An 18,732-nucleotide genomic window follows, 5' to 3' on the forward strand; every position below is an offset into this window, starting at 1 on the left:
TCCTTATCACACATGAAAAAAGGTTATTATTTTAACGAAATAAAAAATGATGAATTAATAAGTAAGAAAATCAAACGTTTCACTTCTAGCAAGGACTGAGAAATAGGAGCATTTACTTATTAATGTGGTATAACGCTAACATGTAGTATCAAGGTGAATGCAGGCACTAAATAATAATTAACCTATCTAAGTCCAACCAGCCCCCACAAGTAGCACTCGCATACAGCGACGCAAGGCCAGCCAGCTTTCTCGCCATATTGTAGAGAAAAAGACAACCCGAGGCTATACAGTTCCTTACTTCCAGCTTACGGCAGAACAATTAAAAAGTTTGTTAATAGTAATAAAAATATGTTTATCAAAGTATACTCAGTACTTATATACTGTAGCTGCTACAGGATTAGTTACGCACACGAAAAACACGGGAACTTTGATTGCTATTTTCGAGGAATTAATTGAAATTGTTTAAAATCTGTAAGACATAAGCTACCAACCGAAGTGAGAGAGAAAATCTGTATAGAAAAATTATGTATGCATAATTATAATGAACATAGCATATATGTCAATGAGAAGTGGTCAATGACAAAGTTAGTTGCGCTGCATTGTATTATTAATTTATAGTGCTCAATCGATAATTCTGGCGATATCGGTCATGGCAGATCGGGGTGGTGGATACCTTGAAGTAAATGATACACTTGACAGCAATTTACTGCCTTCATCAACCCTTTCGAATCAAGAATGCATAGGGCATTCTTGATTTGATCCACCTCATAGGTAACCGTGAACTTTTCGTTTATATGTCATGGTCAGAATATTGCATTTGTGCTAAAATTGCTTGATTGACACGAGAAGAGAATAAATACTGCCCATCACTATTGTTATCTCTTTATGATCAAGCTATCAGTAAATGTTCAATCGGCGGATTGCGCATCGACACCGCTGATTCTTAACATCGTATTCTATAATAAGTTGTAACTGTGGCGAATCTATTTTTAACGTGGAGTGTTCTTCCAATAATGAATATTTAAATTCAGTAGGCCAGGTTATTGTTTTAATATTGTATACGAATATTGGTTTAGTAAACCTTATAGACTTATGTTACTAAATGCCCGATTAGGTACTGATTTAAAAACAAGGTCAATATATATTTTATTCTTACTGAACACCTCGTTTATGTAACTGATGTTATGATAAAATGGCTGCCCGTATAAATGGTGTATATTCCGCAGGGCTTGGCTTCAATTCCCATGGAAGCTATATTTGTATAGGTTTGGAATGAAAAGCCGCTTACCACAACTTGCTACCCCAAAGTCCATTGATCAGCCTGAGTAGTATAGCCAATCACTCCTGACCCTAAAGTAAATTGTTAGGTTCGAGATGGTTGCGTTTTTACAATCGATTATATATACGAGATATATATAGGTAATATTGGATAGCTATTTCAAAGCCGTTGCTTGCGCTTGCTTGACTTCTGTCTTTACGCACTCACTGCACTAATCGTTTGCGTACAATCAATATATAAATATTCCGCCGCGTGTTAGATTGTTTAACATTATTATTATAAAACCTTGGCCCGTGAACCAAAACTGTTAAATGGCACAGATACGGTTTTAGGTAGTGACCTGTGGTATATTCATTTTAGAGATAAAGAATTAAAATACGTTATTGAATTGAATTCGGACTTTTTTGTTGCCCGTGATTTGCATCCGTATCAATTTAAGATCACAAATTCTGTAATTGTTACGTAACTTTAACAGTTTGCGCAGCGCTCGCGTCGCTTTTAAAGGGGGATTTTTGAAACAGGGAATGGACTACCGAACAATTTCTTGATTTTTTTTTCCAACCAGTCAGCTACTATTGTCATTATCTCACGAAGCTTATAAATTAACAACGTCGAAGTCAAATTAGTTTAAAACCTTTAACACTTGATTTTTATTCGATTTGCTAATATTGCTAGATGTATAAATGAACTATTTTATAGTCGACTAGCAAACTCGGCGAACTCCGTTTCGCCACCAGATGGCTTCGTTTTATGTAACATTTCGTTTGGTGATCCCGCTTTTCTGTTGAAATTTTTCCTGAATTTTCTTTGCTATAAACCTCACGGAGCCCGACACCTTTCCAACGAATGCAAAACCGTGGAAATCGGTTCGTGCGTTCTGGAGTTATAGCGTCAGGAAGGAAAACCCGCCTTATTTTTATATAGTAGATAGTAATAGTGTTTCCAGCTGTTATCGCTTAGACATAATAAATTACTTTTAATAATAATAATGACTACGGTATTGACGGTTTTAGAGTAATATGACGTTTATAATTTATGAGCTCTACGACATAATGACAGTGGCAGCTGACAGCTGAATGCCGTTGCTCCGATATATACATATATTTCAAGTCCCAAAAACTACTAGGTATTACGTATATTATATATATGTATGTTGTTGTATCTACATACATAAAATAAACATACCATAAATTTTTATGAACATAAATTTGTATTGAGCTATCCTTGGAATTAATATGTTTTGTATAATTTCTAGTTGTTTATGAGAATGCTTCTAAATTTATCATTTTAACATAATGTTCTGCATTTGAAGGAACGCAACGTATTGTTTGTTTGACATTTAACGTGTTTAAAGCATAAACGTTTTCTTTGTGATGATAATAAATAATTAACTAAATTATTAGATAAGTTTTGTTTTAGCGTGTTATTGTCTAAATAACTAGTGACAGGGGGTGATAAGGGGTGGTGACCCCTTATCACTTAGAGGTTTGAAATATATATTGTAGCCGATTCTCTGACTTACTGAATATACATAAATTTATAAGAATCGGTCGAGCCGTTTCGGAGGAGTATGGGAACGAACATTGTGACTTGAGATTTTTATATATAAGATTATATATATCTTATCTTTTATACACAATTTCAGAATAAGTTAATGTTTCGAAAATTATTTCATTCTCGCTCGCTGGCTGGTTGTTTAGTTTAGTATGTTTTCAGCTAGTTTTAAATATAGCGTAAAACTAAGAGCTGTATAAACTAGAATTGGTTGATTATTGCATCGGTATATTTCTGATAAGACAAAACTTTTGGGATATATAATATACTAAACTAATTTGTTTGTTTCAGTACATGTAACTCAACCGCGGAGGCAAATACTGGAGTTGAATGACTTAGATAGCATGGCGAAGCGCCTGGTCAGCACTGGCAAGTTCCTCACGATGCACAAGCGCCGTAAGAAGCGTCTCCTCACCAGATCACTAAGCCAGGAGACGGCACTGCTGGACGACCTGCTGCTAGGACAAGTGCAGGCAAGTGGAGTGACGAATATTCCTGCTCTTATTTACTCGTTAACGTAAGTCGCATAGCCTTCTATGATCGGTCAACTGCGATGGTTGCAATGCGAAGGATTGATCGTGTTTTGTTTAGGTGCCAAGCGTATAGTAGTGTTTCTTAAATGGGTTTTTATTCAAGCCACGTAGGAGCAGGACACTCCGACTATACCACGCTCATGAGCCTTATAATTTAAGTATTTATTAGAAAGGTGTTTAAAATAGTTGATCCAGGATGTGATTGATTCCTGGAAATAACCAAAATGTTACAGCTTAGATGGTGAGGTCAAAACAAAAACCATGTTTCTAACATCTCAAGTAAATTTATGGGATCTGACCATTATATTTGCAAGTGTTGTTGATGCAAGTAAGGTGACGCATTCTTTACGGGCAATCAATAACTTTAGTTGTTAAAATTAAATGACTGAGCTGATTTTTGGGTTTAAGGCTGTGCGCTATGTTCAAAACCATTGTTAATTATGTATACAAAAATAGGCTTTCTTAGATGATAAAAGACCTATGTTGTAAGATACATACTGAATAATTTTCAGCAAGTTCAAAAATAAAGCTTTTTCGAAAAGTGGGGCAACTATCCGGCCTTTACCCTATATAACCATAATGTTAAAATAAATGAGCAGCTTGTGTGTACTGAATGAAACATATACATATTATATACACATACAAATTCTATAGGTAGGTTTCGATGTGATGTACAGCTTACATGTTTTAGAACTGCGGACTTTTATGATGCCAATTTTTTTATCTTCGTCTCATTCAGGTGCTTATGTGTATGAAATACGAAATATTCACGTATATGAGCTGAAAAGCTGGAAACTTGTAAAATTCTATATACATACGCTTTAAGTTCGGGTGACTAGTAGCGCTTGTGTATTCGGTCTTTATGAGACATCACGTGTCTCCCAAGATTCTTCCCAAGATTGGTACGCGAAGCCATTGAAATCAAAAAACACCTCAATTTCAATAGAGAAGACGGCCTAAAGTTGTCAAACACCTGGAATCCAATAATATCCAAATTAAAATCTCAAGATAAACAATCCGCGAATAGAGGACACCGTGAGCCATTTCTGCCAAAACTCTCCATCTTTTAGTCGATACCAACTCCGGGGAAATAAATACAGATAACACACTGTAACACACTTTTTCTACAGCTGTGATACTTTTTGACATTCAACACCTTTTGTCTTCAGTCACCGTGACCACGCACGCTGTAAAACACGCGAAACGTCGGTTAAATTTAAAATTATGTAAAATAATTGTAAATTTATAATAAAAATTAACTTCAAATCCGTTAAAAAACATCACGTGTGTAAAATTTAGCTGCAACGCAGCGCCACTGCAAGTGACCGATGAATAATTCGCTTTATTATCCTTTTCTATTTCTGCTGATCCGTAGCGACGTTTAGATACTTTTCAATTGTTATGCTACTTTGAAAAACAAGCCCGAAGCGAAGATTTTTTTCATATCTATGAATGAGGCAAAATGAGATTTGAAATTGGTTTCGGGTTGAATAAATAAAACAAAGGAAAACGCTAATTGTCACGGCTTTATTCTATTCGCCTTGGTCATTACATTGTCCTTCAATATGTTGGCTGTCAAATTTTAATGTCATTTGTTAGTATTCATGAGGCAATTATCCGTTGTCTGCATGTTTGTGTGCTCAGAAAACATATTAAGATGCGGCTACTGTCAAGGTAGCTGTGTTTGTTCATTTATGGCCTTTATTATTTGTTCATCTGTGTATAATTCGGAAAATTTGTATTTCCTATTAAATTAAATGTATACAAGCGTATTTTAATAACGAATCGCAATAAAGTAAACGTATTTAGATAACCTGGATTTTGCTTAGTAAATAAAGGTTTATACTGCTAAAAATATGTAGTAAATACTTATCTACTAAGCCATAGTCTTAACTGATGGCCAATTTAAAATTAAATATTTCAGAAAAGGTTATGTATTTTATAGCGCCTAACGCAGATGGATATAGCGGTCCCCTAGCAGGTTCCTTGTAAACTTTAATTTTATTTTAGAATTGGAATGCTTTGTATACTCTGATAATCCTATACTATTTCTAATATTACTCCGTAGTCTATCCGGATGATCAGTTTTGACAGGGGTTATGTAAATTAACACGAGTGTCCTGGAAGAAACACGTTTTTAGCTACATGATAATGTCGGCATTATTGCATCGCATTTGCTATAAGGGTGCCGTACTAAGTCTTTATCTTTTAAATGTGTACAATCTGTAGTAATATTATAGTGAGGAAATATCTATATTTTTGTATGTTTGTAAACTCAAAAACTACTGATTTCCAAAAGTCAATTTCTATAGAATGTTGCATTATTATATTGTTCCATCGTCTATATTTATTTCCAGTTTCTTGAAACATATAAAGGTACCGCTGTGCGAGGCTACTATGCTATATACAACTAATTTAGGCTTTATACTTTTATTAATAAAGATTACTATTTCAACTTCTTGTTATTGTGATGGGATTTTGTAAATTTATGTTGAATTAAAAAAAAAAGGATCGATTGTTATATATAAACGTAATAAATTTAGAATTATTTGTTTATCCGTTCACAGCCAAGTGAAAGGTAGCTTGTAACAATGCACTAAATCGTGTTGCTTATTTTCATATCATGAAGCGCCATTACTAATTTATGTATACTGTTGCATATAGATTGAATGTAGTGATGTAATACAGATATCTTATCAAAGGAGTTTTCTAATTTGTATCTGTATGATGAAACATTTCAATTCCCTCCTTCGTGTGACAAATAATTCGTTCATAGCTGCCCCCTGTTATATATCTCAAAATCATATATCAATACTTTTATAATATACAGTGATTATGCCACATTTATAATTGACAATATTTAAGTTTAGTTGCATTTTCTTTAGCTCCTGTCGACCTGGCATGATAGTGTTTCATTGTTATTGTTAAATTAAAATAAATAGGTTGTTTTTCAATAAAACCTTGCTGATGTTGATTTTTGTTTACCTAAGGCAGTAACTTTTTGAAAAACAAATAGTTTTTAAGTGTTTCGTATTTTCTATGTAACAACATATGCTTAGCTAATGTCGCGTTGAACTTGTTTAATAAAAGGTATTTAAAACAGGCATACTAACAATAAGATATTCATCAGGACAAAAATAGGCGTAGAAGGTTATTGCCCTTTTTGTGGAGAAATCTTTGATTGTAGAGATTAAACGTCTTAAGAAACAGCTGTTCTTTTCTTTAGACACATTTAGCTTTACTTCCTCCAGCTTTGGCAAAATAAATGAATGTAAGCACATATGTTTACAATTGTCTGCATTAGTTATAACTTCTGTTATCGTGCTGTCACTGTTAGAAAAAAATATAAATGCGAAATTTCCTTCCCTTTCCTGTTAGTGTCCACTAAAGTAAAAATTTTATTTTCATTTAAACGCGAGGTCTGTTGTTTTCCATCTCAGCCCGTATTGGAATTTTCTTTGTATGGTAGAAGGTAGTAGGTACTCCGGAATCAACGACGTTGACTAAACGCAAGTGTTTGATCAGCTTAAAATTCAATGTTTCAAGACACCACTGATAAAGTGTTTCCGAACCAATTCTACTTATTCGACAATAGGGTCCTTCAACAAAAGAGCCTTCCAATTCCTAAAAAGCCGGCAAAGCACTTGCGAGCCTTCTGGCAGTGTGAGTGTCCATGGGCGGCGTCACTTAGCATCAGATGAGCCGTCTGCTGCCTATAAAAAATACAGAGGAACTGACAAGTGTACTTTGGAAGTAAATAAATTTAACACATAATTTATAGAAATCTTCCAAACGCAAAAACGTTCCTGCGTCATTCCTTTTCCACATAGTATTATTGTTGTTACCGTAAATCCAATAATATTAGTTTAGACTACATAATATTTTATATTGTAGGTACATCACTATACTAAATACCTTTAAATATTTTCGTTTACGAGTATGACCAGTTAAAAGGAAGTCGACAGCGCATTAGTGTACATTTTCAGCTCAGTGAGTTATGATGTAGGAAACATGAAATTACGATTAAATTTCACCTCTATTTTTGAAGATATTAGATACATATTCGTTTAGCAGTTGTATGCCAGTTGATGACAGTATGACTTGAAAAACTTTTTTTTTCAATGCATTTAGATTATTATCGATAAGCACAATCTAGAGAGCCGATTGTATGTAAGGGTCTTCGAAAATTTTGAACGTGAGCGTAACAAAATATAGATACTATAAAAAACAAGTATTCGCTTTAATGCCTTGTGAAACCACTTATGTAAAAAAAATATATTCTATTGCATTTGAATATTATAGATTTGTTTGAATTCTTTAAAAATATACATGATTTTTACGGTTACAGAAATAATGATATCAGCTCAAAAAACTTCGATATTCCATTCAATTGTTTTGCAAAGGCCTTTGAGGTTTCGTTTCGTTAGTTTTGATTTTATTGAATATTGGATTGTATACTGGCATACGATATAAAACAAATTATATTGCTAAGCTTATGCTAAATACAATTAAAGTTATCTAGAAATAGTAAATAAAACTATTTTTAATTACTAAAGGTACACTGCCACAGGGACCAAACTCTTTAAATTGGTTTAAATTTTCTATTCGTCAATTCTTAATTTTATTTTTCCTATGTATGCTATTATTCTTGTATTTATAACCGAATAATTAAGTAATTTGTAATGCTTCCAAACACACACAATGTTTATAACAGGTTACAGATTTATTTAATTAAATTGCAATGTTATATTCCTATTAAATCTCAAACTATATTGGTTTGTATAACTTTAAAGCGTGAAATGTTAATCCCAGGAAATCCTAGGGGATTTAATACTTATACACTACCACAACATACATATTAGAGCGGCAGCCAAAAGATAATATAACTTTATAATAAGCCTTGGCAAGAGGTTTCTCGTATAAATAAAATATTGCAGTGGCTATATGACTTTTGTTTAATCCAAATGTAAATAGCGTCATAAAAAGTCTGAATTATTGTTTTTATTTTGTTATCTTTTGTCTGCGGTCAAAACGCCACAAGTAACTGCATATACTTTGGTGCTGCGTAATTTGGCAAGGGAATTGACCGATTCAACCTACTTTACGATGTTGTTCAAGCATTTTGAATTGAAAAGTAAGTAAATTTTGTATAATGGTTTCATTGAAAATGGTTGTTGCGCAATCTGATAGCTGACTGACGGCTGAGTCGTCGTTATGATATTTCATTATTTAATAATAATTTTATATTTAAAGCATACTTAAATCAGCTAAGAATTTATCATTTTGCTTAGTTAAGGATTTGTAAAATAATGGGACAATTTATAAAATGTAATTGAAATCGGTTTTACAAAGTCATAATATATTTATACTTACGAATAATACTTTCTATGTATTATGATACTTATGTTCTTTTTTAATTCAATAACTATAAATGTTGACATTTACCCCCACTTTTCAAATCAAGAGCGTAGAACGGACAATAATATCGGCAACTTGTCCCGTTCTTTTTACGTGCATTAGTTGCTCCACATTACATAAAGAAAATCATAAGAATAACACATTATATTGTACAGTGAAATAGCTTATAGGTTATTCTTTATGATTACGTTGACATGTCTTAGACAGAATAGTACTAACTGGTAAGATTATTTTTCTCGCGTAAAGGCGACTTTATTATAAATCAATATATATAATCTATCATTCATCAAGTGATTGAAAAAATAATATGAACGGCCCTTTTATGAAACGTGGACTAAAGACTAAGTCGAGACTTAGCGAACCATAGGCTCCCATTCCAAAACGTGATGATGGCAAATGGGACTCATAGTGATGTCTCGATCCTAAATCTCTTTAGAATTATATTTGCGTGTTTTTTTGAATATGGGAACCATATTACCTCGCTGTAATCTTCAGTCCACGATATATAATATAAAAGGTCTGTGTTTAATTGGTATTGTCACGATATATTTTAGTTTAATATAGTGCTGTGCGAACTAAATTACATTATAGAAACTCAAGTATTGTGATATTGATACATGTTCACAGTCATACGTTGTTTACAGTGTGTTCTGCAGCAGTCTGCGACGTGGAAGTTCAACGCTTTCACCCTGGATAATGTGTCTGGTGGTAAGTAATTCTTTATAACCATATATTATATTTATTCATAGACATAGACATAGCATTTATTACATACACACACACAAAATAACAATACTCAAACAAAAAATAAAATAAGATATATCAAAACAGTAAAAATTAAAAATTCCCTTTTGCCATTCGGTTCGCTTCAAGTCTGCAATGTGTGCGTACTGTGGTTGTAACTGGCCCGGGCTCAGCATTATGCTGAGGAGCAGAAAGTTCCACAGCGCTGGTCATTCTGCCAGAGACCACAGCAGCTAGTTCAATATATTTACGTTGTGGATTCGATGCTACAAATGTCTAAGTAGAATGTTAAAAATTCATTGAACGTAATTGAACATTCGAATAACGGACGAGAAAAAACTACTACGAAACTCTGAAATTCGTGAAATATTTTTTTTGTGATTTTGTAGTAAAGTGCTCTGCAGGCTGTCACTTACTTTTATATATAAACTAGCGGACTTGACAGACGTTGTCCTGCATCATATTTTAAGCGATTAGATTACTAAACAAATTATGAAAGTACCGACTGCAGCGCCATCTGCTGGGCCGATTTGTGTTTCTAAACCATCCAGAGCTCCACCCAAAGTATACAAAAAAAATCATTGAAATCGGTCCAGTTTAAGAGGAGTTCAGTGACATACACACGTACAGTAGAATTATATATATATGTAAGCTATACTATCTTTTAAGTTAGATCAAACTGCACACGGTGTGCAAATTTGATTGAAATCGAAATTTGATTGAAATCGATTAAGTAGTTTAGGAGTCCATAGCGGACAAACAACGTGACGCGTAATTTATGTATACGTATATTAAGATAAAATAATGAACACGAAAAATTCAAACCTCAGTTCATACTGATCTCGTTAAGTGACGATCGCTGCATACACAACGATAATACCTATGATGATTGAAAGAACTCCGAGAATCCTCACATAAATGGGTGCAGTTTTTTTGTTGTTGAGTACAATGCTGTTATGCTATCCCGATTCCGTAAGCCTGTTAAAGTGCGTAACAATAACGTTCCGCAGCCTCTTACGTAAATATTAACTTTTTTTTAAAGGATTTGAAGTAGTTACTGTTAATTGAAAAACAATGTGTAACTTGACCCCTGCTATGCTATTGGGTCTCTGCCGTCTCGGAGATAAGGACATAGGTTGTTACGGCGTCATCTCACGCATATTACTAGCTATTTTTACCTAAAAACATTTACTTCTACCGTATCTAAAAGGTACTTTGAAAAGGCTTATAGACAAAGTAAAAGAATTATTTCATTGTTAAAATTGTTTTTATTGATTTTGTTCTTGTGTAGAACGACAATTTAAGTTTGGATTAAACAATGCAATATTATGCTTTGGGCAACTAATTTGGCATCTTTGGGCAAATATATGCTTCAATAAATAATTAGTATTGAGATCTTAACCCTGTATCAATCCATTCCTTATAATTCAAATTGAATTACAATAACAAAACTTTCGATTAGAGTTATATCTAGAGTTCTGCGTCGACAGCATTTGCTGCTGATAATCATGTATAATCTAGGTTGCTGCTGTATTGCAATAAAATGCTGTGGTTAATAATGGGCTGCTTCCAAGACAGTAAAGGTTTTTTGCCAAGAAATATATTCTTATGTACCTGAGAGTTATTGCGACGCAGAATTTAATTTGGCATTTGTGTCTCCTTTTTCCCTCCATAGTTGCTCGTAATAATTAACCTGATACTCCGAACCTGAGCCTTGAAGGTCGGCGTTTATTTGTCTAAGTGAATCTAAATTATTAATCGGACAAGCGAACGAAGATCTTTTGCCAAACAAGTTTTAAGGATAAAGGAACTTTTCATGTTGTGCGATGGAAGGGAGATTTGTCACTAGTTAAAAATATCCGAGATACGGCACCAGTAGATACGACGTTAAACAGTGAGAAAAGAAGAATGAAGAGAAAAACCACATCTTCATATCCACACTCCCCAGACTCGGCGTCTTGATCTTGACTGCCGGGGTCTAAGTAGGATGTCAGAAAGTTGCTGCAAGCCCAAATGGAAGCTTTTAAAAGCTTACAAAGTTCTATGAAATTTAAAATGCCAAGAGAGTGCATCTAGCTATACACTCGAGGCGTATCTCTGACGATTTTGGTCATCGTTTATAAAACGAAGATAACCCACACTGCCTTGGCTTGTGCAACTATTGTACGAGTATTTTCAATTATCCGTAATGGATAGGTTTAATCTCGCAAACATAGTATTGACTTTTGTTACTGAAAGTTACATTGGAAGACATTTCTAATAAATTGAAATGTGTCTTGTACTTGAAACTATGTTACATTGGTTAATGTAATTGACTCATTATGTCTAAATGTCTGAAAATAAAATATTATAGCATTCTTATAATGTTATACTCACTAATCACTTTATATTCACTGAACACCGGAACCCCAACGACTCATCGTTGTTGTTTTTTGGAGGCCAAGGATTGCAACATGGGTTTGCTTAGAAATTATAAAGTCCCTACTATTTTCATATTTACGTACAGAGCTAACCTAGTGGCTAATCATGTCCCTTGGGTAGAATGCCTTGGTGAACCCCCAGGGCTCATCTTAAAAGCGTGTGGAGGGCTGAGGTATTTTTAGTGGTAGGGTCGCGCTACCGCTCTGAATAGCAGAGGGCTTTATAGACCCAGTCCATGCGTCAAGCTCGTCATCCATCGCGGCGCGCATATTGGCTGATCATTATATAAGACTGTGTTGGCCTTGTGGCTTTCGCGTGCGACTCTTACCCCTGAGGTCGTAGATGTTGATCGATACATCTTGATGATCGTATGCACATTAAGATCCACGTGTATGTTTTTATAATGAATATACCATGGTGTATTGACAATGTCCCGAAGCACCTAGTCAAATCGCGACGGTTATCAAAGGTTTTTTTAAAAAAGGAAAACTTTATTAAGTAAATTACACTTAATATTCTTAACTTATAGTCGATACGAGACTCTTATTCTAAGTTGGTCGATGTTAGACCCTATCACTATGGTGGTCGATATTAGACTGCCTTTAATATAATTATAATCTTACAGCTAAAACCCCTTACATGATAACTTTGATTCGTGGTACACAATGGAATAACAAGACTAAGCATTGATTGCATTAACGCTTACGGTGCTATTTGGGTATCTGTGTGACATTGTAACTTTTCCCTCCTTAAGCTCGAAATCATCTGAAGAACAATTTTTCGGAGGATGGTTTCGGCCTTGAAATATTATACATGTTTTTATCTTTTTGTATGCCAGAAAGGATATAAGACTTAAAATTAAAATTACATATAGAATTATTGTCCCTAAACTGACACTATTGGTTTTCACTACACTATCACTTTGATTTTCACTGTTTTGTAGGGCGTATGATAATACTTTTAAATTGGTTAAATCAACCCCATTCAGCTTAACAGGATTAATGTTGCTCTGGATACTGATCTTCAAATTTTCAGGTAAATTTACTAGCGGCAGCTTTTGAGATATAAGCTTCTCACCGTTACTGCTATGTATTCTTAAATTGTGATTTGCAATGTTATATTGGCATTTATCTTCTATGGTTAATAAGTAAGTATTTATGAGAGTGTAATGTAAAATTTCATTATCACAGGTTCTAACCAGATCAACAGGTGATTTAGAGTAGATTATCCATCGGTTAATCTGTAAAAGTTCCACTTTAATTTCTTCGAATTCTATTGGAATTTGTTTGCAAGAGACGTTGTGAGAATATTTCATCAGGTCCAGGATACAAGTGTCTTCAACAGGTACCATGGTCTGCAGCTCATCACAGAGGTATATTTCTTCTTCTATATTCTTACATGGTGTCGACAGCGATTTCGCTTTCAACCCCTTCGCAATAAGGTAAGGATACTTGGGTAATATTATTAAGGTAAGGTTTGTTTCAGGTTGGGTGATAGGTAAGGGTACAATTTTATAATAAAAATAAGTTTCTTTCTTAACTAAGGGTATTTCTAATACTAAAGTAATAACATTGTTCTTAAAATACGATTTCAATGTCATGGACTGTTCAATTCTTACAATATTTTCAGGAATTACTTTAAATATCAGCTTATCTGTTTTCTCTATGATTCTAAGTACATAAATGAGTTCATTAGTATTAATTATAGATTGATGTAATACGCCCATTCTACTGAATGCTAAAATGTTTTCAATCTCGGTCAATTTTGTGTAAATTATTTGAAAATTATGTAAGAAGGAATTATAGATATGTGTTATTTGGTTAACATGTGAAATAATTGAAATGTCTTTAATATTTTTATTAATTTTATTAATTGCATCACTTAATTGTTCGAGATTGTTTGTAATATTTATGGTAGAGTTTGCAACAAGTCTTATCATTTCGGATATAACAGTAGTTTTCTTTTCCAGAGAATGTTCACGAGATTTTACATTTTTTATTAAGTTGTCATATTTAATAGCATCATCGTAATCCAAATTTCCTGTTATCATTTTAACTAGAGATCCCAAAGGATTAATGAGTCCTCTTTTCTGTCTATTAATTGGTACAATTTCTGAATATTTGTTCAATGTGATATTTAACATATAATTAACTTGAAGCTTAACATCATTGAAGTATATTAACGAAGAGCTACTGGTATTTAACTGTAATTCTACTATTCTATTTAGTTCTATATACCTATGCATATTAAATTCTAATTCTTCCTTAATAAGTTTAATATCTAATGTCTTAATTACTATCCACTTATCATACGTAATCATAGCGGTTCCTTCTCTAAGAGGAAGAACGCCTGGATTCTTCTCAACCTTTTGAAGTTGAAGGGCCCGGATCGTTACTGCTTGGGTCACTAGCAGGACGAACCTGTGGGGGACGTTTTATGTCTTTTATTGGAACATCTTTATCTTTTGTGCTAGTTTCTACCAATACTACATTTCTTTTTATTTTACCCTTAACTTTTGCTTTTTCATACCTGGGCTTATCCTTGCTTCTACGTCGATTTATGCCTTTAATAAAAACATTATCACCTTCATTTAAATCAAAATTAGTTTCTCCTACTCTACTTTGTTGAACTTTTTCTTTCCTAGTTCCTATTTTATCGGTTAAGTATTTGTATAAGTAGTGAGTTCTTTTTGCATGATCCCTAACTAGTTGTTGAGTATATTCTTTATCAAAGTTTAAATTGAATTGATTGTTATTTTCCGTGTGACCAAATACTACTTCAAACGGAGTGAGACCTGTTACTGAATGGATTGTTTGATTGTAAGCCATTATAGCATAAGTCATCACTGATGTAGCATCTGTGAATTTATGTTCATATTTCGCAAGTCTATATATTTCTAAAATTGTGGAATGGAATCGTTCTATTAATCCCATTGAGTTTGGATTGTTAGGGGTGCCTATGTGAATGTCTATTTTATACAATGTCATTAAGTCTTTCATGAGTTTATTATTGAATTCAGAACCAGGGTCTGAACTGATTTTAGTAGGTACGCCGTAGAATGAAAAATACTTTATAAGTGCCCTGACTACTTCAGGTGTTGATCTATCTGGGATTTCAAAAGCTTGTGCTAACTTACTAAATGCGTCTAATATGGTTAAGTAATATTTTCCTTCTATGGAGAATAAATCTATAAATAATTCTTGAAAAGGTCTTGATTGAGTTTGTGTAAGTTGTAATTGAGGTTTAAATGGTCTACGATCGTATTTCATACGTTTACAAGTGTCGCATGAATTTATTAAACTGGTTACGGTTTCTTCTAAATTTGTCCAAAAATAAACTCGTTTTAAATGAGAAATTGTTTCTTTAATACCTCGGTGACAGGTTTTGCCTACGTGATACTTCATTACTATTTCCTCTTGTTCTTTTTCGTCAGTGACATTAATTACTCTTTCAGTGCATTCATAAAGCTTTACGGTTTCTTTTCTAAATAATGAAATTAATACTTGTGTGAATAATTGTCGGTGTGCTTTATTTTCGTAATACATAAAGTATTTAATTTTGGGTCTAATATATTCTTTAAGAAATTTTTTTATTAACTCGGAATTATCTAGGGGTAAGTGAACCTCTAAAATCTTTTGCTTGGGATGTGATCGAATTTTAACTGAAAGTTCATTTTTAAACCATGGGTATATTAATATTTGGTTTGGTTTTGTATCTATAGCTTCGTAAAGTATGGGAATGCCATCAGTATCCATATCTTCAGCAGAATGTGCTGTATCTGTACTAGAGTTTATTGTTAATGTGCGTGATGATGACCTGGAATTAACTCGAGATGGAATAGTCCTAGATACTTCAGAAAAAGACATAGAGTTACTGTTATCATTTTCAGGTTCTTTACTTTGGTTGTTTTGTCCTAATCGTGTTATTGAATCGGTTAATTCTTGAATATAGTCTTCAAGATTTCTATCAGAGTTATCTACATTAACTACCATTGATTGATTATCTTTATCGTTTTTACCTAAAGCATTTAATTTAATACGTGAGAGAGCATCAGCATTGGTGTTTTGCTTTCCATTCTTATGAATGACTTTAAAGTTGTATTCAGCTAATCTGAGTTTATATCTAGTCAATTTACTATTTGGTTCTTTAAGAGAATCTAGCCAAGCTAATGGTCTATGGTCTGTATAAATTGTAAATTTTGTTCCATATAGGTACGGACGAAAGTGTTTAACTGCCCATACTATCGCTAATAACTCTTTTTCTATAGTACTGTAACGTTTTTCTGTGTCATTCAAAGTTCTACTAGCATATGCTATTGGTTTATCACTGCCTACTTGGCCCTGCGAGAGTACAGCTCCAAGTGCATAGTCAGATGCGTCAGTTGTCAAAATAAAAGGCTTTGTAAAGTCGGGATATTGAAGTAATGGTGCATTAACAAGAAGTTCTTTGCATTTTTCAAATGATTTTAAATAATTTTCATTAATTACAATTTTACTGTTCTTTTTTAGACATGCTGTCATGGGTTGTGTAATCTTTGAGAAGTCTTTTATAAATTTTCGATAATAACCAATAAGTCCGAGAAAGCTCTTAATTTCTGTCGTAGTTTTTGGTACTGGGTAATTAAGTATAGCGTCTATTTTGTCGGTATTTGGTTTTAGTCCGTCAGGTGTAATTGTATGTCCTAAGTAATTTGTTTCTTTGCAAAGGAATTCCGATTTATCGAGTTGGACTTTAAGGTTGGTCTTTCTAAGTCTGTCGAATACTAGTTTTAGTTTTATTAGGTGTTCGTCGAGGCTAGATGAAAAGATAATTATATCATCTAAGTAAATTAAGCAATGTATGCCCTGCAGTCCTCTAAGAATATTGTCCATTGCTCGTTGGAATGTCGCTGGTGCGGTCTTTAACCCAAACGGCATTCGAAGGAACTCATAGTGTCCAAATTGAGTTGAAAAGGCAGTTTTAGGTTGGTCTTCTTTTTCTATTTCCAGTTGGTGATAACCACTAGCCAAATCAAGTACTGAGAAGTAACAGCTTTTACCTAGTTTGTCAAAGAGGTCAGTTATATTAGGTAGTGGATATTTATCGTCTATTGTAATGTCATTCAGTCTTCTATAGTCAACAACCATCCTAAACTTCTTTTCACCACTAGCGTCGATTTTTTTTGGTACGAGGTGTACAGGTGCACACCATGGAGAATTAGATTCTTGTATTACATTATCTTTTAAAAGTTTATCTATTTGATTCCTAATTTCAACAGCTTCGGCTGGAGATTGACGATAAGGCTTTACGTAAATTGGGTCTTCATTAGTTGTACGAATTTTATGCTTAACTTGATTAGAAAAACTTAATGGTATATGCTCGCTGTAAAAAATATCTCTATATTCAAAACACAAATTAAAAATTTTAGTTCTTTCTTCCTCATTCATATGTTCAAAACGTAATTTAGACAAATTTTGTTTCAGAATTTTATCAATTTTATAATCATTAATTGTTTGAGTATTATTTATATTAATTATTTCTTCATTGTAACTTGTAACTATCAGAGGTTTAGTGAATTTAATTTCATAGTTTTTATCTGATGAATTTTGTATTATAGTGGTAGCATAACCGTTTTCGCATTTTACAAGAGCAGATGGTGTTCTTATACCTTTACCAAAATTAATTGAATTTAATATTGCTTGTCCATTGGGAAGATTAACAGGAACCTTAACACGAGTTTCAGATCGTGCATCAACATGAATGCCAAAAGGTGGACTATAAATAATTGATATTTCTGTGTCACGAGTTCTTAAAATTTGATTTTTCATGTCTATATTAGCGTCAAGTTGTTTTAATAAGTCTGATCCTATTAAACCGCCATAATCGCTATCCACATTATAGATATAAAATTTATGATAATCTGTACTACAAAAAGTTTTAAAAAGAGGTATATAAATTACTTCGTTATGGTGACTCTGTGCGTGTGTACTCACGACTTCGAATGGCTCATAATATTTAAATTCTGACAAATACTTATTTACTATTTTAGGACTTATAAAGGATCGTGAACTACCTGTGTCTATCATAAACTTACTATTTATTTCGGGAATTTCAATATGTGGCAACTTTAAAGTACCGTGATGATTTAATTGTATTACTTCGGTTTGTCGGTTATTGAGGCTTGTGTATGAAAATTTTCAGGTTCTGAGGTGTCAACCGCTTCTTCTGAATTTTGTTCTAATTGACAATAATTATCTGGTGTAAAATCATTCGGATCTATATTATAATATTCATAGGGATAATTATCTTCGTGTGTATAAAATGTTTCATGATCGTCATCTGTGTAATTATTCATATCGTCGTTCATGTAATTTGTATAAAATAAATTATTTGATGTTCTTGGTGTCATAAAATTTGGCTTAGCTTGAGGCGCCGTTCGCATCGATACATCGTTATCATATCTATGTACCGGTTTTGGTTGATGATTTTGTGGGATACCAAATTTAAATTGTTGTTGATTCGTTGTTTGGGGGAATTGCCTGTATCCAAATTGAGATGGTCCACCACCAAACTTAAATTGTGAATTATTAGGATTATTAGGATTATTAGAATTATATAACCCTTGCTTTTGGTTGGTACCGAATTTAAAGTTAGAGAAATTAGGTTTAAATCCTTGAGGTTGTTGTTGTGATTGTATTCCAAATTTGAAATTCATTGGAGGCTTATTTTGGTGTTGGGGTAATTGATTAAACTTATTAAAATTATTTTGTGAAAAATTATTTCGTGATAAATTATTTTGTGGTA

General features: G+C 33.2%; 2 protein-coding genes across 3 annotated transcripts in view; one reads left to right on the top strand and one right to left on the bottom strand.

Annotated features, from left to right (window-relative positions):
* Positions 1-18,732, top strand: part of LOC125062213 (cGMP-inhibited 3',5'-cyclic phosphodiesterase A-like) — a 103,992-nt gene that overhangs the window by 16,873 nt on the left and 68,387 nt on the right. For both annotated transcript variants that reach the window (XM_047667974.1, XM_047667975.1), the window contains exons 3-4: positions 3,125-3,306; positions 9,429-9,492. In XM_047667974.1, coding sequence (XP_047523930.1) covers positions 3,125-3,306; positions 9,429-9,492 — 246 coding nt within the window. The remainder of the gene's footprint in view (positions 1-3,124; positions 3,307-9,428; positions 9,493-18,732) is intronic.
* On the bottom strand, positions 12,400-17,876 carry LOC125062212. Its single transcript, XM_047667972.1, has 2 exons — positions 14,479-17,876; positions 12,400-14,369 (listed from the first exon to the last, which is right to left on the bottom strand). Exons 1-2 carry the CDS (start codon positions 17,754-17,756, stop codon positions 12,629-12,631), a joined length of 5,019 nt encoding a protein of 1,672 aa, XP_047523928.1. The 5' UTR covers positions 17,757-17,876; the 3' UTR covers positions 12,400-12,628.

This window comes from Pieris napi, chromosome Z, assembly GCF_905475465.1.
Source record: "Pieris napi chromosome Z, ilPieNapi1.2, whole genome shotgun sequence".
Taxonomy (NCBI): Eukaryota; Metazoa; Arthropoda; class Insecta; order Lepidoptera; family Pieridae; genus Pieris; species Pieris napi.

What these genes read in the sequence shown, in the direction of transcription:
- LOC125062212 (XM_047667972.1), bottom strand. Translation starts at nt 17,756, where the DNA reads ATGAAAAATCAAATTTTAAGAACTCGTGACACAGAAATATCAATTATT. An exon ending in AGAAGCAAGGATAAGCCCAG is followed by an intron (nt 14,370 to 14,478) that starts GTATGAAAAAGC and finishes CGTCCCCCACAG; the next exon opens with GTTCGTCCTGCTAGTGACCC.